Source organism: Marmota flaviventris, chromosome X (genome assembly GCF_047511675.1).
Source record: "Marmota flaviventris isolate mMarFla1 chromosome X, mMarFla1.hap1, whole genome shotgun sequence".
Classification (NCBI taxonomy): domain Eukaryota; kingdom Metazoa; phylum Chordata; class Mammalia; order Rodentia; family Sciuridae; genus Marmota; species Marmota flaviventris.
Genome location: NC_092518.1, coordinates 11,516,878 through 11,540,912, shown reverse-complemented (window position 1 = coordinate 11,540,912; position 24,035 = coordinate 11,516,878). Strand labels below are relative to the sequence as shown.

Genomic DNA, 24,035 nt, shown 5'->3' with positions numbered 1-24,035 from the left:
TAAAGACTGGGCCATCTTCAACTTACCAAAGTTAGACACCTTTTTTTGTAATTCTTTTATTTTATTGTGAAATAATTATATATTCACAGGAAGTTGCAAAAAATAACTTCTGTCTTTTTCATGGAAATGAACCCACAAAGATGTCTTTTACCCCATATTGCCAAGCTAACTTAGTGATTTAATTTCACCAGGTTAGAAAGTTGATTCTAAATCGTTGGAATCTCTCTGGGCCTAATGTGCAACACATAGTTGCTTCTTGTTAAGATAAGCTAAATTTTAAAAACTATCACCATAGATATAAAAGAATATTATAGGTAACCAGTATTCACTATTTTGCTAAATGTCAGGCACTATAAGTACCCAATACACAATGATCTATTTTCATCTTCACAATAACTCTGCAAGGTAGGACCCATTATTCCCATTTGGTAGAACAGGAAACTGTGGATTAGGTAAGAAAAGTAATAAAGACCACAAGCCTGGTAAATGAAAGAGCTGAAAAAGGGAATATGAACTGAATCCTGAGTATGTACTCTTGATCATCAAACTCTATGGTTTTTGTTCTATTCACCTAGAAAAACACTTCCTTTCCAGAAAGAGCCTTATGCAATGCCTAAATCATTGAAGCAATTTTGCAGACTGATGCTCTGATATTGAGATATGAATGACTCTGCTATATTTTCACCTTCCTCCCCATCATCTGGTATAGTTTGAGACTATTAAATTATACAGACAGAATACTTCTTATTTCCTCACATAATTTTTGCATGTCAGCAGCATCTGGCATGTTTTCACATCATGAGAGAATCCTGCAGACAGCCAATGATACAGATATTTAATCGTTTTACTGTTTTCTGGTATGTGGAACTAACACTATTTTGATTAACATAAGAAATACTTATTAGCAATAATTATCTCCAGTTCTTCCATCAAAAACCAAGGTCTACTGCTCCAGAGAAATTTTTCCTTCAAAACTGTCAAGATTGTGCCCTTTGCTTAGAAGAGAAGACCAGGAGAAAAAAAGCAGTCAGCAGTAAGAGAAGATTGACAGGGCTATGGACTTCCACAAATGATGTAATGATGCTCCCACACCCATCCTTGCTGGACAGGTCAAGGCTGCCTATATCTTCTCCAGTATGTCTTCCCACTCGCTCTCAAGGAAGCCTGTGTTCAGCTGGAAAACAGATGCACCAAGAACTCTGGTTAAATAAAAGGAATACTTTAGAGAATGAGGCCACTGATTGAAGGTACAAATGACACACCGGTTCTGAAGGCAGACAGACTTGGGTTCAAATCTGGGATGATCACTTACTAACAAGTTAACTTCCAAGTCATCAGCTTCTCACGTCAAAAGTACTCCCAGGGCCTACAGGGCCCTCCCTCACCCCAGACTTGCCTCCCTCCCACTCCAGGCGCTAACAATACCAACCTGCTTTCAAGTCTTCAAATATGTCTAATCTCCATGCCATATGTGGCAGACTGGCTCATTCAAAATCCATCCCACCCCTCTTATATAACTCTGCACTGCACAGGCTGGCTAGCTAAAAACTACACTGCTCAAATATTTTTGCTGCTAAAATTCCACAAGAAACTTGGGGTCCACTAAACAAATAGACCCATGGAAGTTTGATTCAGAGCTGAGTTACATGGTGAAAGAAGCCTTCATTTGGCTCACCTAGGTTATTCATGGCATAGAACTGGATGAAGTTATGGCAGTAGTTTCCTAATGCTGTAGCCTTCTGCCTGTGGCAGAGGCAAAACTTCCTTAGCTTAGCATCTCTGTTCAATAGTGGAGTTTTGGAAATTGTTCCTGCAAACTCTATTCTGAGTCTCTACTTTCAGTTCTTCCAAAGATATGGCAGGCTATCTATACTCCCTATTATAAATCACTATTTGCTTAAACTATCCAAAGGAGATTCTGTTCATAATCAATCCTAAAAGACAGTAGAATGAATCAGACATAACTTTCCTATGTTTATATATGAATACACAACCAGTGTAACTCCACATCAGGTACAACCACAAGGGATCCTAATTAGAATAAGTTACACTCCATGTATGTATAATATGTCAAAATATACTCTATTGTCATGTGTATATAAAAAGAACAAAATGAAACAAACAAACAAAAAGATTCCTGACCAACACATGCCCTTTGTTTAGGCTCTTGCCACTATTTGAAATACCCTCTCCTCATCTCCCTGCTTCATTTTGCTTTGCCTACTTAAGTCCTAGTCCTTCTTCATAGCTCAGCTCTGGTATCATTTCTTTGTGGAAGCCTTCTCTCACTCTTCAGCCTGAGGTCAGGTTTTCCTATTATGTGCTACCAGAGTACTCCCTTGTCTTTGCAGCAATTGTTGGCTTTGAATTTTACATGCATAGATGGGATCATCTGATTCTAATCCATCTCCCCCACTTGACTACAAGTACCTTCAGAGCAAGTTTGTAGACTTCAGAGTATCCCTGCCATGGTGGCTAACTCACAGGAGCTACGTAGTACTTCCAAATGGATGAATATAGGACATAATATGTACCATACAAGATTGTTGAAAGAACTGAAATAGGCCATCCCAGCACTGAGATCAAACAAGTCATCAGTTAGTAAACACTACTGTTGTTGGTATAGGCAAATGGGAACATAACACTACCTGTTCACCTGCCATGAAGAAGAATACTGAAGAACTCAAACGCTGAAATGGTACCATATTGATTGAGACCCAGGGATCCTGGGGTATAAACTAGAAACAATCACCACTTTCTTTCCCAGTTTTACAAAGTACTACCTAAGCTGGGCATGATAGTGCACACAGGAACTCGGAGGTTGAGACAGGAGGATCACAAGGCCAGCCTCAACAACTTAGCAAGACCCTATCTCAATGAAAAAAGAACTAGGGATGTAGCTCAGAAGTAAAGCACCCCTGAGTTCAATTCCTAGTACCAAAAAACAATCAATGCCAGGCACAGTGGTGCATGCCTGTAGGCAGGCAAGGGGTTCTCCAGAACTGTAAAGAAACTGGTATTCCTAACATCCTTCCAGCACTGCAGGTGCACGTGACCTGGTCTTCTTGGATCCAGAGGAAAAGAGACACTAGCATCCAGTTTCAGTCTAGTAAGAATGGCAAACCAGTCAGAAAATGCAAATGGCCCAAAAGAAAAAAGAACATATAATGCAAAGAGTCAATTCCTAGAAAAGGGCATTTTACAGGACATCTATAACATTAAGATCTTCTACTTCACTAATAAAGAAATATATGCTAATTAAACTATACCAAGATATCATTTTTCACCTACTAGATAACAAAGGTCCACAAGTTTGTTAGCACGTTGCATTTGCAAAGGTATTGGAAAATACACATTTCCATACACTGTAACCAAGGGTGTAAACTGCAATAGCCTCCAATTCGAAAACTTCTATAAAAAATTAGAAATATGTAGACATTTTCACTCAATAATCCCATTTCTAGGAACTGATTCTATATATCTGCAAACGATGATATAATTTCAAGTACTAGAGATGGCAAGAAAAAGGAGCTAGTTAAATGATTTATGGAAGATACACATACAAAATACTATGTGTATATTTAAAAAAAAGATAAACAAGCCTTTTGTGTACCACTAAGAATGTTAGTAAAACTTGTTATTAAGTAAAAAATGCTAAGTGTATGACAAATATATAGTATGCTACCTACGGATAAAAAGGTTAAACTCTCTGTACATATTACCTATAATTATTTTTCCATATCACTAAGATTCACACAAAAACTTATATATATAGAAAATTTTTGTATAGAATTACATAAAAGAAATAGGTCATATCCATCCCCTCTGGAATGGGTGAGGGGGGTGGAAAGACACTTTTCACTCTATATCCTTTGGAATTTGTGGGAAAAAATTTTAAATCTCTAATTGCTCTGAAGAATAAGAATCTTTGAAAGCTTACAACTCACAGCCAGAAATAATAACATATGTGCTGTTCACTGCATAATCTGCAATAACCAAACCCTTAAAAGTTCTTTCCCCGTGGCTCTGTAAGGAGAAAGACCATCATGAGGTGGTTTGTTCTTCACCAAGTAGGTTAACTTAAGTCATTCACAAGCACATCCATTTACATTTCTTCAGATAGCTCATCATTAGCTTGGTTATCTGACAGATAGGAAAAGTAAAGTGCAAGAACTAAATGTGGAAGTGACATTATGCTGAAGTAACCACAGGGATACTTCAACAGAGTCAAAATCAGTGCTCTTAGACAAAGGGAGAGGGTAAAGATTCAAAAATAAGAAAGACAATGCCTGAGGCACTATTCAAACCACATGTGCACACATACACACACATACACACACACACACACACACACACACACATCCACAGAGGCCAACCGGTGCCTCGGTAGAGAATTAATTCCCAAACCCTGAAAGAGCCCTGGTGGTCCCCAGCCACTTTGTGGGCCACCTACTTGGCTAAGTATTACGTAAGAAAATCAGAGCAGATAAGACAGTAGTACCAGGTATGCCTTGATCGTTTGCCTGCTTCACTATTCTTCCCAATGCATAGCACTAACTCTGTCATGACTGAATTCAGGCCAGGCCTAATCTTTCAGTCATTCTCTATTCTCTGCTTTCCTTATCTTGCTAGCATCCTGGTCCAGTCCACTCACAAAATATTTTCACAGCACAAAAAGTTCTGTCAGTGCAATGTCAGCCTCCAAGAAAGACTCTTAGAATGAACAATTTCCTTGCAGTGACTAGCAAGTCTCTTCTGGTTTATGCCAATAGCACTCTAACAGAGACTCCAGGGTATTTGTTTCTTTTGCTTCCCTTAACCCACTTGCTTTTTGCTTTAGAATCCTTCTGTAAGTACTCAAGGAACAGAGAGAATCCGCTTATTGACCTAAGTACCTACAATTAAGCCCCGGGGGGGGGGGGGGGGATGGCTAGAACCTGAGACTGAGTAAAAGTGGGGAGGAAGAAGCAAGATAAACTAATCCCCAGCATTATAAAAGGAGAGGAAGGGGAAAGAGGGGGAAAGAGAAAAAGAAATAGGGAGGGAGGGGAAGAAAGGACACAACTAAGTTAAAGAAACATTGTTCATGCTATAACAGTGGTCCATTTTATGCTTTGAATATAGCTCTTGCTGCTCTGTCACTGTGACTTATTTATATTATTTATTTATTTATTTATTCTTGTGCCCGGATTTGAACCCAGGGGCTCTTAACCACTGAGCCACATCCCCAACCCTTTTTTAATTTTTTTTTTTTATTTTGAGACAGGGTCTCCCTAAATTCCTCAAGGCCTTGCTAAGTTGCTAAGGCTGGTCTTGAAATTATGATCCTCCAGCCTCAGCCTCTCAAGTCACTAGGATTAGAGGCATTCACCACCGCACAGTTTTAAATGAACATGTTTCTTTCTCTTCTTCTCTCCCTGTTCGTACTCTTCCCTAATCTCAGGGGGAACAGGATTACCTTTCTTCTCCATCCTAGGCAGATTTATCTATCCTTGAGTACACAACCTCCACAGCAACAATGTAATTCAGACTTCTAGGATGGCACCAGAAGATCTCAGAAATGACTATCTCCCAGGGGCTGGGGCTGTAGCTCAGTGGCAGAGCACTTGCTTAGCAAGCATGAGGCACTGGGTTCGATCCTCAGCACCATATAAAAATAAACAAATAAAACAAAGGCATTCTGTTCATCTGCAACTACAAAAAAAAATTTTAAAAAGAAATAACTATCTCCCAAATTAACAAATGAATTACAACTCCAACAGAGAACAATGGAATGGAGCCTTTGAATCACCTCTTTGAAAGCCCCCTGCTCCCCTTCATGGGCTGAATCACAGGTTCTGGGACAGGAGTCCCCTATGCTTCTCCTTTGCCAGCAAAGTAATAAAACCTTTTTCCTTTTTCTCAAAAACCATCTCCTCACTATTGGATTGGCACTGGTGATAAGGACCAAGCTTTCAGTAACACTAATGGCATTTTTTTTTTTATTCGGGATTGCACCCAGGGGCACTTAACCACTGAGCCACATCCCCAGCATTTATATTTTTATTTTGAGACAAGAGTCTCATTAAGTTGCTTAGGATGTTACTAAGTTCCTGAGACTGCCTTTGAACTTTTGATCATCCTACCTCAGTCTCCCAAGCTGCTGGAATTACAGGCATGTACCACCACACCTGGCATGGCCTGTGCTAATGGGCTGAGGAAGTCAAGACAGGAACAGTGAGGGCTGGTTTTGTGAGGAAGGCATCTCACTTGAGAATGACAATGGGACAGATACTTGAATGAGGACATCTGGCTGATGTTGATATGTGGTGATCAGCCTCCATGTAGCTAAAGAATGAATGAATGAATGAATGAATGAAGCAAATTCAGGGATCACCAACATGTAAGGGGCATAAAGAGGAAAGAGGAATGAAAAGAAGTTAGGAAGAAGTAGCCAGAGAAGCAGAATGAAAACCAAGAGAGTATGGCATCACAGGCACCAAAGGATGATAGTATTTTAAGAAGGTGCCCAATGCCAATAGGTGCCAAGAAGTCAAATAAGACAAAGACTTAACATAAGATAGATTCTGGAAACCAAGGTAAACCAGAGGCTGGGATATGGAGTGAAAGGAAAAGATACACTTCAAAATCCTATGCCAACAAAATCACAAATGACTACATGGTCTAGATTTTTAAGATAACTTGTGAAAAGTAAACCACAAAATGATCTCTATACATCTGATAAGACATGAAACAGGAAAGGAAATTTATAAATTTTTTTGGTATAAGGGACTGAACTGAGCGGCACTTAACTACTGATCCACATCTCTAGCCATTTACAGACAGGGTCTCACTAAGTTACTTAGGGTCTCACTAAGTTGCTGACTGAGGCTGGCCTTGAACTTGTGATTCTGCCACCTCAGCATCACCAGAATTAAAGGTGTGTGGCATCATTCCTGGCTTAATTTCTTTACAAACCACTATCAACCATCCACCAACATAGGTTATGCTTAGTACCTGAATTGGTGGAGGGAACAACATCTAACACCCAAACCAAAAAAAAAAGTGAAATTCCTAAAATATTAAGCAAAAAGATTAATCATTCTGATGTTTGGATACTAGCACTTGTAAAATGCCACATCCAAGATCTGTAATGGCACTAGTCAGGGGTCCCTAAAGGCCTTCCCCAGGACCCTAGAGGCCATGTACCATTCTAATCAGGAAGAACGGATTTGAATATCAGACCACAAAGGAAGTTAGAAGGAAGAGAGAGGGTTGCCATCAGCACAGAAACAAAACAAAATGAGAAGAATTAGTCAATCCAGCTAGCCTAGTACCATGCCTGATAAATACTAATCCCCTTCCACCAAGAACCTTCACTTCAAATCCCCTCATCTCCATGACTAATTCAGGTTGGCATTCTGTTTTCTGGAACATGGAGTCCAGCCAAACCAAGCTGACAAGCATAAGAAGGAAACCTAAGAACTGAAGAAAGAAAAATATATCAGCCACAAAAACCACAGACTGCTGTCCTGAATAAGAAAGGGCCCTTGCTCTCATCTTCAACAAGGCCATGCTTCAAACAGGAGGCAGGAGAATCTCTACTGATGCCAAACAAACATTAAGAGAATCAGATGGTGGGACTTGTTACAATGCATTGATAAATCCATGCTGAGTCATTTGTCATACAGAAATGAAAACTTTTACCCCAGGGCAGTTCTCTACAGTATACCACAAGACCTTCTGATGACCAATTGCTGTCAAATACATGTGTCCAGCTTCAGATCTCACCAAAGCTCCAGACCCACTGAACTTGCCAACTCTTGGTTACTTCCTCTGTGCTCTCAGAAGCTCAATTCCTAATATACAACACTGACCTATGACACCATTTTCTCCCGGCACCAGTTTTTCGTTTGAAAATGACATCATCATCCATCCAGTTCGGAAACCAACAATCAGTGCAGAGAATGATATGTATCCAATATCTGAACTTTGATCCTACAACTTCCTAACTGTGACCATGGGCAAACCTTAAGTATTTAAAACCTCAGGTTTTGTTACCTTTTTAAAAATGGGATAACAGTAATTAACTCAAAATTGTTAATGTGTACAAAATGCTAAGCATATGGAAAATGTCTTTGTATAGGCAATTCTGTCTTCTAGCCTGTTCCCCATTCACTGTTCTGGTGAACACCTCTGTATCCTTCTCATTTCAACTCAAATGTTACTCCCCTATCGAAGCCTTCCTTGATCAGTCCCTGTCTGTCCAGGCTAGGTCATACCTTACCCCCATTTTTCATCCTAGAAGCACAGTATAATTTGTGTTCACATCACATATCATAACTGTTGCTGGGGTCTCTTTGCTCTACTTCACACTTTTGCAGGTGCTGGTTTGTTCATCTTATTATCCTGCTGTAATTTTGACCTAGGGGCTCAAAGACATTGCTGTTAATAAGAGGAGTTTACTTAGGCCCATCAATAATTATATATTTACCTTGTGATGGTTTGGTTAATGAACATCTCCTCCAATAGCCTGTAAGCTCTATAAGGGCAGGGACTGCTAGTGTTAGACCTCATTTTTATATCCTCAACACAGTACCTGAGCAGCACTTAACAGGTGTCTCTAAATATTAATTCAGTGAAAGGCTCAAGAAGCATGTTTATCAGCAGAAAGGAGTACCTAGAGATCAAAAGAGAAGTCAGAAGGCACCAATCCAAGTAAGTGCTCATGGCCATCCCTTCCAGGGGCTTGGTAGAAGGCATTTGGGAACTCCTGTCCTAGCACTACAAAGCTCAGGATTCACTGCTTGTCTGATCATCATCGTAACCATTGAAGATCTAGTCTCCACATAACCAGAATATACTCTGCAGGAACCTGCACAATCATAACCTGGAAAGTCTAGGGATGAATCCCAGTGCCTCCAATACCTTCCCCAACATAAATATGTCTCTACAATGGATGGGAATCTGGTGTTTAGAAGCACATATTTTTGTACCACAAGATCTCTAAATGCAGCCAACTACTACATCTGGGGCTCAGCTGAAGAAACAACTATCTGTTCCAAGTTGGGGGTAAAATTGAGCTGTTTGGCCTTGGGAGAGAATGGCATCTTAATTTCCCAATGTGGTACCAAAAAAGAATTTTCAAGAACACTTTTTAGGGGCTGGGGCTATAGCTCAGTGGCAGAGTGCTTACCTAGTACATGTGAGGCACTGGGTTCAATTCTTAGCACCACATAAAAATAAACTAATTAAATAAAGGCATGCTGTCCATCTACAAATACAAAAAAATAATTTAAAAAGAACACTTTTTAGGCTGTGTATGTAGCCCAGTGGTAAAGCATTTGTCTGACATGTGTGAAGCTATAGGATCCATAATAAGCACAACACATGCTCGCTAAAAGGATGCTTTTTTACTATACCCAATGTTTATTTATAAAGCAACTTTAGAACCTAGCCTTCTTATAATATAGAACTCTTAATGGGCAAATTATTTCAAAGGGCAGATTTTTTGGTGGAGGGAGTACGAGGGATTGAACTCAGGGACACTTAACCACTGGGGCACATCTCCAGCTCTTTTTGTATTTTATTTAGAAACAGGGTCTCACTGACTTGCTTAGTGCCTCACTTTTATTGAAACTGGCTTTGAACTTGTGATCCTCCTGCCTCAGCCTCCCAGGCCCCTGGGATTACAGGCATGCACCACTGTGCCTGACTCAAAGGGCAGGTTTTCACATTGAACAGGCCTCAACTCAAATTCTGGCTCCAGGGCTGGGGCTGTAGCTCAGCGGTAAAGTGCTTGCCTCCTATGTGTGAGGCCCTGGGTTCAATCCTCAGCACCACATAAAAATAAATAAAGATACTGTGTGTTCGTCTACAACAAAAAATATTTTTTAATAATTCTGGCTCTGATACTTACTACCAATGAATAAAACCTTCAATGAGCTGCTTGACCTCAGCCAAAGTCAACTCATTAATAGAGCAGTACCTAGAGCTTATGGTTATAGGAAGCGCTAAATATATCACACATGGCTGAATTATTATCTTTAAGAAAGTTCTTTATACACAGAGTACCACTTTAAAAGATCAACTACTGCACCATGCCTAACACAAGGTCCCATCCCCAGAAGGGACTCAGTGAACTCCAGGATCTTCCTCAGACTTCCAATCTAATAGTCCACTTCTTTATGAGAATGTCCAACATTACTCTTCTATTTTAAGTAGAACTCTCTGTGAATAAATGATCCTTCTTCCTGAATTATACAATTGAAATGTTACACAAACCACCCCACTTCCTCTTGTATTTAGTGTTAAACAATAAACATATTTTTTGTAATTTATCCTCTGCAAGCAGACACACACAGGCACACACACATCATTCTTTTGAGAAAACGACTTCACCACAGGAGTCAGCTACTTCACAAGACAACAGCTGCAGACATAGAAAAAAAATAAGAGCTCTTTATCCAATGGAAAACACTGGAAAAGCTGAAGCTGTCTAAAACTGTAATGTGGCCAGGAAAAACTGAGATATCACCTGTTCTTTTGTATCTGACATATAAAAACTGTAGTTTCTGCCACTTGCAAAATAACTATTCTCCAAATGGCATTGTCCTAGGCAGTGAAAGAATATGGAAGTACTGCTGCCTTTTATAATTGGAGGCACAAAACAAATGGAAAACAATTATGTACTGAATTAATTATAACAAAGAAAAGGTATAGACAAAACAGGCTGCTTTAGAAAAAGTAAAGCTTTCCTTGAAAGAGTTACCTAATGATTAAGCAGATAAAGGCAGAAGGATGCTTTATATCTAAAGATTGAGAACAAAAATCAAGGACTACCCTGGTTTATCTAAAGACAATGAAGAGGAGTAGAAATAAACACGATAGAAAATATACAAGCAACAGAACAAGAAATGCAGTATTTGTGCATGGAGGTAGTTATATATCTTCCCTGCAGGGTAAAAGAGGGCCCATTAAAAAGCCACATCCCCAGCCAGGCGATGTGGTGCACACCTGTAATCCCAGTGGCTCAGGAGGCTGAGACAGGAGGATTGCGAATTCAAAGCCAGGCTCAGCAATGGCAAATCACTAAACAACTCAGTGAGACCCTGTCTCTAAATAAAATACAAAATCGGGCTAGGGGTGTGGCTCAGTGGTCGAGTGCCCCTGAGTACAATCCCCAGTACCCACCCCCCAAAAAAAAGCCACATCCCCAAAATTCAAAGCTTGTCTCCACTCTTTCACTGGCAGAGCCCTACATCATTACTTACCCGGATAAGGGAAGCCTGATGCCGAAGGGGTTTGGCTCCTGGACCCCCAGATGAGGGTCCCTCAGGCTGGACAAGGGGCTGTCTAGCTTCATAAGGAGCTGAAAGAGCAGGAGAGAAAGTTAGCATGGTATGCAACAATTCCATCCAAAAATTATGACTTCACATTTAAACTGATATAGCATCTGCTTTTCAGGGAAGAATTGGCAAAGGAATTAGAGCAGAGGCTCAAAGGGCCACCTAGGACAGATGAATTCTTGGGCACAATTTCACTAAATAGTCTAAAGACATCCAATGAATTCACACTAAAGCAGAAAAATATTTATATCAGGTTAACATTAAGGAATAAAGTGTGTAGCTGAAATAGTGAAAACTTTAATTGTGATTAAAAAAAAAAAGAGTAGCTAGAAAAGTGCCATGTTAAAAGTGTCCAAATTCTAGATGAGGTAAATTCTATATATGCCCCTGTTTAAATGTCTTCTATTCACCATCCAACCCTGAAGAAAATCAATATGCATTTTGAATACTAAAAATCAACATTACCATTTATTTTTTTTAAATAAATGGCACTGTCTTCCTTCTGTATAATACAGAAGACAAAACCAAATAAAATACAAAAATGAATAAATGTATTTTATATTTATACTATTCTGCTATTCAGTAGCCAAACTTCAAAAATGATTTCACTACCTTTAAAAAAAAGTTTGTAAGGCCCAAAAAATAATGTTTTTTTTACTTCTTTTGTTTCCAGAACACTTAATAATAACCTTGTCAATGTGGCAGGAAGATGGTTCAACATAACCAGGTAGTATTCAGCTCCAACAGAAAGGAGCAATTCTCACCCAAGTTGAAACTATTTCTCATCTCTGTGGGTTAACAGTCCAAGTTCTGGAAAGAATGTAAATACATAAAATACTTTCTTTCTTTAGTTTACTTATAAATAAAATTAGATAGAGAGCAGAGCAGCCTCTTATGGGATCAGTTTACCACTGTTCTTTCTAAAATAAAGAAGGTATAACAACAGTACATCAAAAACAAAACACTATTGGGCTCACATCTGCTTTCTATATTTCTTCCTAGCAACTAGAAAGCAATATTATAACATATAAAAATATCAAAATGATTGCCTGGAAAATCCTTAAGTAGATTTTCAGAACCTACAAAGAATGGATACAAATAGAAAAACTGAAAAAGAAATATATATTGAAAGCACATAATTCAAATTGCAAAGTCAGCTGGTAGACAGGCATTACCTTGTGACAAGTAGGATTTTTTGTAAGTTATTTCATGTTGATTGAATACTGACTTCAACACTTAATACCAACTGCACTCTGCCAAAAGATTTTTTTAAATGGTACTGAGGACTGAACCAGTGAGCTTTACCTCCATCTCTTTATTTATTTTATTTTGAGACAGATCTCACTAAGTAGCCAAGTCTGGTCTCAAACTTGTGAGTCTCTAGGATTGCAAGCATGCACCATAGTGTCTAGCTTGCCAAACGATTTTAAACAATTAACCATAGCATGGTTGGAATCACAGTGGTCATAAAGTTGACCAGGGAGGCAAAGCCCATGAGTTCCATGTGCTTCACATTAGAAGGAAGAGGCTCTTATTTGCCAGCGGGAGATGTGAGGAAGGAAACCACTATCTGGCCTTCACCTCCAGTCCCTCACCTACAAGGTGTTCCCTTGGAGGGAGGAAGATACAAAGTGAGAGGGAGGGAGGGAGAGGTTATTTTCATCAGGAGGCCTAGATGAGGACTCAGTGGCATGAAGTCAGGGAAGGGGGTGTCATTCTGAAGGTAGATTTCCTCTTCCTACTGTATGGAAAGCCTGATCTCACCAACCCTGCCTATGACTAAATATGAGTGAAGTCCATCAGGCCACATAGCTATGACATATATTCCAGTCAGCTGTGTAAAGTGATATTCAGGTCATCATCAGATCAGTCTGACTTCTGGCTCATTTCTCAATTGGACCTGAACTCAGGAACTTAAAAGGTAGGGGTTATTTATTGTATTGGCTTGCTTTGCTCCCAAATGAAACCCAAAACATTCAATTCAATGCAAACAAAGTAATTCTTCAATCACTTTATAGGAGGTTTAGGAAGGAAAGAGAAGTACCATCTTTCTCCAAAGGAAGAACTATTTAAAAAAAAAAAAAAACTTAAGATTTCATCACTCCAAAGTTTACTATCAAACTAAAACTCTGCCAGTTTCTTACTTATGATGCTAAGACCTAGAGATTCCACTACTATGTGCCAGAGAAATAACAGTATATGTCACAAAAAGATTAATGCAAAAAATGTTCATAGTATCCTTATTCATAACAGCCAAACACTGGGAAACAAGTCAAATGTCCATCCAGAGAATGACCATCAAATTGTAATATAGTCACATTTTGGAATCTACTGAATAATAACACAAAAGGAACTACCAGTATCACTATAGGAGTGAATTTCAACCACTATGCTGAGGGAAGGCCAGTAGACACAAATGAATACAATCATTCTGTATGTTACCATTTGCATGAAGTTCTAGAAGAGGCAAGATGGTGTAACAAAATCAAAACAGTCTTTGCGGGCTGGGGATGTGGCTCAAGGGTAGTGCGCTCGCCTGGCATGCGTGCGGCCCGGGTTCGATCCTCAGCACCACATATAAACAAAGATGTTGTGTCCGCCGAAAACTAAAGAATATTAAAATTCTCATTCATTCATATTCTCTTTCTCTCTCTCTCTCTCTCTCAAAAAAAAAAAAAAAAAACTGTCCTTGCATTGGGGAGTAGGCAGTGACTGGAGAGGTTATCTCTGCTATAATGGAAATGTATTTTTATTTAAGTGGTGGTTACATAGGCATATTCATCTGTTAAAACTCAAACTGATGATTTAAAATGTGTGCATTTTGCCAGGCACAGTGGTACATGCCTATAATTCCAGTGACTCGGGAGGCTAAACCAGGAGTATAGCAAGTTTGAGGCCAGTCTCAGCAATTTAGCAAGGCCCTTAGTAAGTTAGTGAAATCCTGTCTCAAAATTAAAAAGAAAAGAAAAGAAAAAGGACTGGTGATGTGGCTGAATGGTTCAACACCCCTAGGTTCAATCCCCAATACCCCCCACCCAAAACTGTGCATTTATCATGTATAAATTTTACCTCACTTAAAAAGTATAAAGAGAAGTGTCTGTTCAGGTCCTTGGCCTGATTGGGTTATTTGGGGGTTTTGTTTTGTTTTGTTTTGTTTTTGTGTGTGTGTTTAACTTTTTGAGTTCTTTATATACCCTAGAGATTAGTGCTCTGATACATGAGGGGTAAAAATTTACTCCCAAGATGTAGGCTCTCTATTCACCTCACAGATTGTTTCTATACAATCAATCAATAAATATATGAAAAAATGTTCACCATCGTTAGCAATTAGAGAAATGCAAATCAAAACCATTCTAAGATTTCATCTCACTCCATCAGAATTGCAGCTATTATGAAGACAAACAACAAGTATTGGCGAGGATATGGGGGAAAAGGTACACTTATACACTGCTGGTGGGACTGCAAATTGTGCAGCCAATATGGAAAGCAGTATGAAGATTTCTTGTAAAATTGGGAATGGAAACACCATTTGACCCAGCTATCCCTCTCCTCCATCTATACCCAAAAGACTTAAAAACCACATACTAGGGGCTGGGGATGTGGCTCAAGCAGTAGCATGCTCGCCTGGCATGCATGCGGCCCGGGTTCGATCCTCAGCACCACATGCTGAAAACTAAAAAATAAATATTAAAATTTCTCTCTCTCTCTCTCTCTCTCTCTCCTCTCTTAAAAAAAAAAAACGCATACTACAGGGACACAGCCACATCAATGTTTATAGCGGCACAATTCACAATAGCTAAACTGTGGAACCAACCTAGATGCCCTTCAATAGATGAATGGATTAAAAAATGTGTCATATATACACAATGGAATATTACTCAGCAATAAAAGAGAATAAAATCATGGCATTTGCAGGTAAATGGATGGAGTTAGAAAAGATAATGCTAAGTGAAGTTAGCCAACCCAAAATACCAAATGCCAAATGTTTTCTCTGATATAAGGAGGCTGATTCATAGTGGGAGAGGGAGAGGGAGCATGAGAGGAATAGATGAACTCCAGATGGGGCAGAGGGGTTGGAGGGGAAGGGAGGAGGCATGGGGTTAGAAATGATGGTGGAATGTGAGGGACATTATTATCCAAAGTACACGTATGAAGACACAAATGGTGTGAATATACTTTGTATACAACCAGAGATATGAAAATTGTGCTCTGTATATGTAATAAAAATTATAATGCATTCTGCTGTCATATATAAGTATAAGAATAATTTTTTAAAAAGTATAAAGAGGCATGGAAGCATGGACAGCCTTAGCATAGGCTGCTAAAAGTCCAGAAAGAAGCAGGATGTTTTGCTGGCACTGGGCAACTTAGAAGCCCAATTTGAATGGAATGAAAGGATGGGGCAAGAAATAAGAGTACAGACAAGTTTTTTAAATAATATAGAAGGTAGAACTTAGCAACAGGCTGACTCAGTATAAGAAAATCAAATTGACCTATGAATTTAAAACCAACTTCCAAAGCTCAAATAATATTAGAAAGAGAAAAAAGACCTACTTCTAAAAATAGAGAAATCAGACAAGGGAAACGATAAGAGGATAATGAAGAATTTTTAGTCCTGTTGAGTTTTCAACACCAGTGGGATATTCAAGTTTCAGGAAAGTGATTTTTTTTTGTTACTATCCATTAGCCATGTCATCTTGCATTTACACAGGAATTAATTTCCCAAACAGATTTTATATTCGTGTTCTTACTGAAGCTCATAACATCCCTAAAGGACACTGTGACTGTATGTTAAAAGAGGCAAGAAAACAATGGTTCAGAGAAGTTAAATGGCTTGCCCAAATTCATGTAGCTAGTCACAGAATCCCAGACCTTCTGATTCCAATCCAAAACTCTTTCCATCATGTCATCCCTGCTTCTCTCTGCCAGTTTACAGTCTCTCTAGTTCAGCCTAGCACACATTTGTGTTTCTGTGACCCTCAGGAAGCCCTACTGTTTTCAATGCAGCAAAAAATCCCACAGAAACTGGGTCATTTTCAGTCACTGCCCACCAAATAAAAGGGGGAGGGGGCTATAGGACAGCCAATTCAAAAATACCTTACATCGGTCCTATCGTAAAACTGGGAGCCTAAACCCTAGAAGGACAAGATGCTACGGTGAATTTATGGAGCTTTAAACATTACAGTCCAGGCAGCCAACTTTGCAAGTCATCCTCAGAACCAACTAACATATTTTACCACTAACATAGCCAGCAGAGCATAAATGTGAGCAAGCAGGCAGCCCCACAATTGTGTGTATTGCATGCTTTTCAGTAAAATCCTTTCCCTAGCATTTCCTTTATTTTTATTCCAAAACATAAGAGCTCAATATTTTCACTTATGTGCTCAGTCTTTAAAGGGTGGATCAAATCCTTTGCTTTTGCATAGCTACATTTTAAAGAAATTTCATAAAGGCAGCTATTATATAAAAAATGTTTGATATGTTTGCAAAAAGGAATAACTATTCCCCCAAACCAAAAACCTTTAGCATGCTATGCTCCTATTTTACAAAATCTGTATATGAAAGGTTATACCATATAAATAGTTGTTTACAAGTCTAAAGATGAATGAGTTTCTAGGACAGGAAACAAACCATTACTGAGATATATTTAATTTCATTTTCAAACAAAAACAAAAACAAAAACAAAAAATCCTTGCTTGAAAATATAAAATTAAATTGAGCCATGTTTCCAAAGACAAGAGTAATTAAATCAGGAAATTAAGCAGCTGGTAGCACTGCTGCCTGGTAGATTCAAAAACCTCTAAGACACTGCCTGGGACAGCTGACCCCCAGGTTGCAGCTTACCTGGATGCATCTGTTCTGTGCTGCTCCGCAGTTTGCTGTAGCCATGGCTCAAGGGCACCCTCTGATAATGAGGCGGGGAAGAAGGAGGGGAGGCGAGGGGTGACATCGTGGGAGACTGTGCTTCCTGCTTCAAAGAACCAGAGCAGAGTTCAGAGGCAACCACTTGAGAAGACTGGCATTCTGAGCTGCGGTTAGGAAGCAGAGCACAACTCTACGGCCAGTGACCCGGCTAATTTAACAAATGGGAGAAATGTTTCCTCAAAAAAATGCAGCAAGGTTAAAAGGCAGTGTCTGAGGATTCAAAAGTCTCTCAGAGAACAAAGTCTCACCTGTGTTACTTAAATCATTAAAACAAGCCTGAAATTCTTTCAGTTATTCTAATAATATTTTCCTTTAAAAAAATGAAAGACACTGACCATATGAAATAACATTCATTCTCCCCAATTGTGATTTCTTTGTGGATAGATTCAATGTTCATTCATTAATAAAGACTTCTATTTCCTGGATTTACACTTATCAAGTCTTCCAGCAAATGTGAATAATGAAAAAAAAAAAAAAATATATATATATATATATATATATATATATATATATATATATATATATATAATTAGTTCATTATAGACATTATAGTTATACATACTATTGGGGTTCATTTTGACATAATCTCACATGCATGGAATATAATTTGCTTCAGCTCAGTTTCGAGTAGTTCCTTCCTCTTTCCCTTCCCTCCTCCCTCCCCCTGTTCCCCTTTCTCTACTCTATTGGTATTCCTTCTATTTATTTATAGTTTTTTAAATTGGTACTTTATAGATATTAAAAGTGAAATTCACATTGGTATATTCATATACGCACATAGCATAACTTGATCAATTTCACTCTACTGTTCCTCCCTATCTAACCCTAACCCTAACCCTCCCCTTCTATTCTCTTCCTTGACTCCACTGATCTCCCTTCTATTTTAAATTTATATTTTAAATCCTTAATGCTAAATATTCTTGGAGTTTACTCTGCCAATGTAAAATGTTAGCATTTTTACTTTCTTTTACACTAAGAGACTGCAAACAATACATTACTGCTAAACCACTCTGACTAGACTTCTCCTAAATACTAGGATGAAGCCTTCACAAGCTATAATTTGAATCCCAATTCGAATATGAACCTGATATAGGACCCTAGGCAAGGTGAACAACCTGATATGATGCTGGGTTTCCTCCTCCTCCTCTTTTTTTTTTTTTTTTTGTTTTTGTTCGTTTGTTTGTTCTCTCAAACACTACCAATAAAGTAGTAACTTTGTGATACCCAAATAATAAGGGAACAGTGTTTTGTTTTTTTTTTTTTTCAAAACACAGAGACTACTGGCTTCCTTAGTCTAAAGAGATATATACAATCTGAGCTACTGAACAAATACTTTTTTTAAAAAAGGGGGGAGGGATATATTTGCTTTGAAGTGTATGCTCATACCCAGAGAATGGTTATGACCCCAGCCTCAAGTGAAAGGATAAGCCTTCATTCACACAGCCAGGGGACCAGGCCTGGAAATTTCCCTTGGTATCAACCACTGTGTGATTGGGGATCTTCATTCCTCTCCAAATGTTGGCAGGGAAACATGTCAAAAAATATTGACTAGAAATTCCTACACCACCCTTTTAAAATATATCCTTGAAGAGCTAGTTTAAAATGTGTCAGAAGCAATAGTAGATGCAATTAACAGGATGTGCTACAGCTCCCTTAACTATAAATATAATATTTCTGCAGCAATGCCTCAGATATTCAACATCATCAAGGTGAGCCATAAGTTAATCCTCCGATATAATCCTTTAATGTCCATTAAATTTAAAATTTTTGATTCAAGTCTTCCTAAAATATACCATATTTCTTTAACATGTAGAAAACACTATGTCAAATATAATTTGACTTCTCTATGTGGTTCAGATTCCTTATCAGAAATATGAGCTCTTGCCTTGGTGTCCTCAGGGTTTACTCATGTGTAGACTATTTATCTCTTCTTAATAGGCCCATTCTTCTGAGATTTCATATTTTTGTCTCTACCAATTAACATCTGACTATTGCAATTAGTGGCCTAATTTTAAAAGCCCATTCTCCCTATTCTGGTTCCAAACCTGCTAAATGGGTAATAGCAGCACTCTTCAAGATGGCATTCCAAACATGTCCCCTTGAAAGGATTCCCTGGTGTAAGGAACATAGTAAACACAGATCTCCAGGTCTCTTCACAGCAGTACTTCTTAGGGTCTGTAATGTGCCAACATGCACTATGAATTTCCAAGACTGAGAGCTAAAACTTTCCCCCCAAAATGAGATAAGAAACTGCATTCTCCAAACATATTACCCAGCAAAACCTTTTCTCCAGACTTCTTTTTTGGAAGAAAGGGCCTATTAACTCCTAGAAGCTACATTTCAAAGAACCCAGTAAGAAAACTGATGACCTAGAGAAAGCAAATAAATGTATTAAATCAGTAGCCTTATTTTAGATACAATTCTACACTTAAGTAGGCTCTAAAGGGCCCCTGGGTGACTCATGGTAATTCCTATGCGTCACACTCTTTTTCTTGCTACAAGGAAACTTTACTGGCTCACTTCCAAGTCTATAATTGTGTTCCAGATGGTGAGATTTGCTGGAAGCTTAACAACCAACATGAGGCCCTGCTATGAGAAGTTTCAGGATCGGAATCAAATGGACATGCCTAATTGGATTGTTTACCTGTTTATCCTCATCGTCCATTCTTTTGAAGGAATTTTTATCCGCGGTTAAATATGGAATCTGAACCTTAGTTCCATGCAGCTCAGCCGGGTTCCCAAATCGCATCTCGCCATCGTTCTTTGACATCATAAAGCGAGGCAGAGGCAGTTCTTTAGGACCAAAAAGAGAGAAGCTCAAGTGAGGCTTTAATTTAAAACTGCAAAAAAAGGGGAATTCAATGGCCAAAAAGATGAATCATTTTTGAGGAAAAAATTCAGAACACCAAATATAGATTCAATTAGGCACAATGAGGATTCATAACAATATCATGATAGAAAAATGCTATGACTTTAACCAAGGTATTCTGGCTTAACACCTTTCAATGCTGTTGAATCATTGCAAAACAAATTCAGGAATGACCTCCTATTTCGTCCTATAGTTCAGTGCCAAGGAAAAAAAAAGATATGACATTGTATAAATACAGTAAGTGACAAATGGTATCAAGTAAAACTTACACAATGCTCAAATATGCCAAATGCAGTGTTCAGGAACTGCAAATATTAACTCAGTTAATCCTCACAGAAACTCTGTAAGATATAGCTATCATTATCAATACCCTTTATAGATATGAAAACTGGCATGAAAGAGCTCAAAAGTGTCCCCAAGATCACAAAGCTTCATCTTTGAATGAGCCATGTTTTGAACCCAAGAAAGCTGGTCCTTAACCAGGACTCTACATCAAGGTCTCCTATTCCTAGGGCAAACTTACTGGGTAGAACAATTTTTCACTCAATGTAATTCTTTTTTATGTAATTTTTTTTATTTTTATATGACAGCAGAATGCATTACAACTTTTATTACATATAAAGAGCACAATTTTTCATATCTCTGGTTGTATACATAGTATATTCACACCAATTCGTGTCTTCATACCTGTACTTTGGATAGGAATGATCATCACATTCCATCACCATTAATTACCCCATGCCCCCTCCCTTCCTAAAAAACCAAATGCCAAATGTTTTATTTGATATAAGGAGGCTGATTCGTAGTGGGATAGGGAGCGGGAGCATGGGAGGAATAGATGAACTCAATGAAATTCTTTAAGGAACTTTCATATTCAATCTCTATTTGTCTATACAAAAAAAAAAATTTTTTTTTGTTACTATCCATTAGCCATGTCATCTTGCATTTACACAGGAATTAATTTCCCAAACAGATTTTATATTCGTGTTCTTACTGAAGCTCATAACATCCCTAAAGGACACTGTGACTGTATGTTAAAAGAGGCAAGAAAACAATGGTTCAGAGAAGTTAAATGGCTTGCCCAAATTCATGTAGCTAGTCACAGAATCCCAGACCTTCTGATTCCAATCCAAAACTCTTTCCATCATGTCATCCCTGCTTCTCTCTGCCAGTTTACAGTCTCTCTAGTTCAGCCTAGCACACATTTTTGTTTCTGTGACCCTCAGGAAGCAGAAAAAAAAAAAAAAGGTGGTGGCAGTTGAGGCTCTGAGGGTTTTTCCTGAGAGGCTGTTTTGTTTGGCGTGTGTGGTTCTAAAAATAAAGTTAGTTTCTTTTGACAAGTGGCTCCTGATTGTGCCCAGCCAGACTGCGGCATTTGGTGGCTCGCACGGGGAGCGACTGAGGGTAAGTGAAACTGCTCGCCCCTGAGGGCAGGGCGAGAGGATGGGTAGCCATTTTAAGATTCCTCTTTTATTTTGCTTCACTTTTGTTTTAAGTTGCCTGTCCCTGGAGATGAGTGAGACGGAAGAAAAACCGCTCACATCTGAGGAAAAACTATTTACGTCTGAGGAACAGATAGGGAGAAAGGACGGATGCACATGTCAGGAGGATAGAAAGGCTATAATGACTTTTTGTTGTTCCCTTTTTATTTCATTCTGTCTCGGTTTTGTTTGGCGTCATCTTGTTGGGTTGTATTATAGTAGAAATATGGGATCAGAAATTAGTAAAAAACAAACTGAAAGAGTGTTAAGTAAATTGTTAGAGGAAGGAGGCATCTCAGTAAAATCAAGAACAGTCAGGGCATACGTTGATACAATACAAAAATGTAGCCCATGGCTTTTTAAGGAGGAGTTGTTAAATATATCACAATGGAACCATCATGGTGAAGATTTAAAAAGAATAGAAAAGAAAAGCCCAGGGACTCTGCCAGTTGGCACATTGCCATTGTGGACGTTCGTATCTTGTTTGCTTAGTCCAAAGCCTTCAGTTCAGACAATGGTAGAGGAAGGAGAAGACATATTGATTCAAGTAAAAGAGAAGTTCTCTCAAGTTAGTCAGACAGAGGAAATGATTCAAGTAAAAGAGAAGGTCTCTCAAGTTAGTCAGACAGAGGAAAAGATTCAAGTAAAAGAGAAGGCCTCTCAAGCTAGTCAGACAGAGAAAGAAAGTGTAAAACAGAAAAAGCCATCAGGGGGGAAGTTACAACAGGAGACTGCTACTAACACCTTTCTATCACCAGAGGGTGTAAGTGTCCAACCAACAGCACCACCTCTACAGGAGACTGCTACTAACACCTTTCTATCACCAGAGGACGTAAGTGTCCAACTAACAAGGCCACCTCCATATGCTGGGAGGTCCCCAACCCCCGCAGTTGATAGTTGGGATCCTGAGACAAGATCTCAAATATTAACATGCCCTGTATTTGAGGCAGGAGGGCAGCGATTTTACCATGTTTTAAATTTCAAAACAGTGAAGCAGCTAAAAGAGGCTGTAACAACCTATGGTCCTCAAGCACCCTTCACTGTAAGCATTGTCGAATCCATTAACAACTTGAACATGACGCCAGCAGATTGGGCTAATATGTGTAAAGCTGTGCTAAATGGAGGACAATACCTGTTATGGAAGGTTGCCAATGAGGAATTTTGCAAGGAGACGGCTAGGCAAAATGCAGCAGCTGGTTATCCTCAGAGAAATCTAGATATGTTGTTAGGAAAGGGACCTTATGAGGATCAGCAGCAACAAATTGCATATGATCCTGGTGTATATGCACAAATTGCTGTAGATGCAATTAAGGCATGGAAGACTTTACAAGGACATGGAGGTTTACAAGGTCAATTATCTAAGGTAATACAAGGAGCTAATGAACCTTATGCTGAATTTGTAGATAGGCTTATTCAAACAGCTACCAGAGTTTTTGGGAATACAGAACAAGCAATGCCATTACTAAAACACCTGGCTTATGAGCAAGCGAATCGTTGGTGCAGAGATATCATTAGACCATGGAAACATGAAGATTTAAACACATATATTAAATTATGTAGAGACATTAATGAACAAGAGCAAGTCGTGGCAGCTGCAGTAAAACAGGCTTTAGATGCCAGAGACATTAATGAACAAGGGTAAATTGTGGCAACTGCAGTAAAACAGGCTTTAGATGCCAGGCCAAGAACATGCTACAATTGTGAACAAACAGGACATTTTAAAAGGAATTGCCCCATTGGAGGAGGGTTTAACAAAACTAGGTATCAAAGGAGTAGAATACCAGGTATTTGCCCACGATGCCGTAGAGGGAGACATTGGGCTAATGAATGCCGTTCTCAAACCACCATAGAGGGTACTCCATTATCAAAAAACGAACAAGGACCAGGTGTTTATCCACGATATCGTGGAGAAAGGCATCGGGCTCCATTGCCAAAAAATGGACAGGGGGGCCCAATGCTCCGGGGCCCAAAACCACAAATATACGGAGCACTGGAGGAACCCAGCAACCCCATCAGGGTAGTGCCCAGGACACATTGTCCATCAGATCCCTCATCAGACAAACCAGAGGGAGCGCAGGGTTGGACATCTGTGCCTCCGCCAGAGCAGTACTAACTCCAGAGATGGGAGTTCAAATCATTCCCACAGGGGTGAAAGGACCTCTTCCCAAAGGAACAGTAGGCTTATTATTGGGACGCAGCTCTTCTACTCTAAAAGGACTTATGATAAGTCCTGGGGTAATTGATCCCAATTATGAAGGTGAAATAAAAATTATAGCCAGTTCTCCAAAGGGTATATCAGTAATTTCACCAGGAGATAGAATAGCACAGTTACTAATAATACCCAGCCTACATGATAAATTTTCCAGTCGTACTGTAGAAAGAGGTTCCAAGGGATTAGGCTCCACAGGTGTAGACTGGGCTATGCTTTCTTTA

General features: G+C 39.0%; 1 protein-coding gene across 1 annotated transcript in view; it reads right to left on the bottom strand.

Moving 5' to 3' along the window:
• Positions 1-24,035, bottom strand: part of Reps2 (RALBP1 associated Eps domain containing 2) — a 148,048-nt gene that overhangs the window by 101,185 nt on the left and 22,828 nt on the right. Inside the window, exons 2-4 of the mRNA XM_071606892.1 lie at positions 19,897-20,045; positions 17,172-17,298; positions 11,253-11,350 (exon numbers count right to left, since the gene is read on the bottom strand). Coding sequence (XP_071462993.1) covers positions 11,253-11,350; positions 17,172-17,298; positions 19,897-20,025 — 354 coding nt within the window. The 5' untranslated portion in view covers positions 20,026-20,045. The remainder of the gene's footprint in view (positions 1-11,252; positions 11,351-17,171; positions 17,299-19,896; positions 20,046-24,035) is intronic.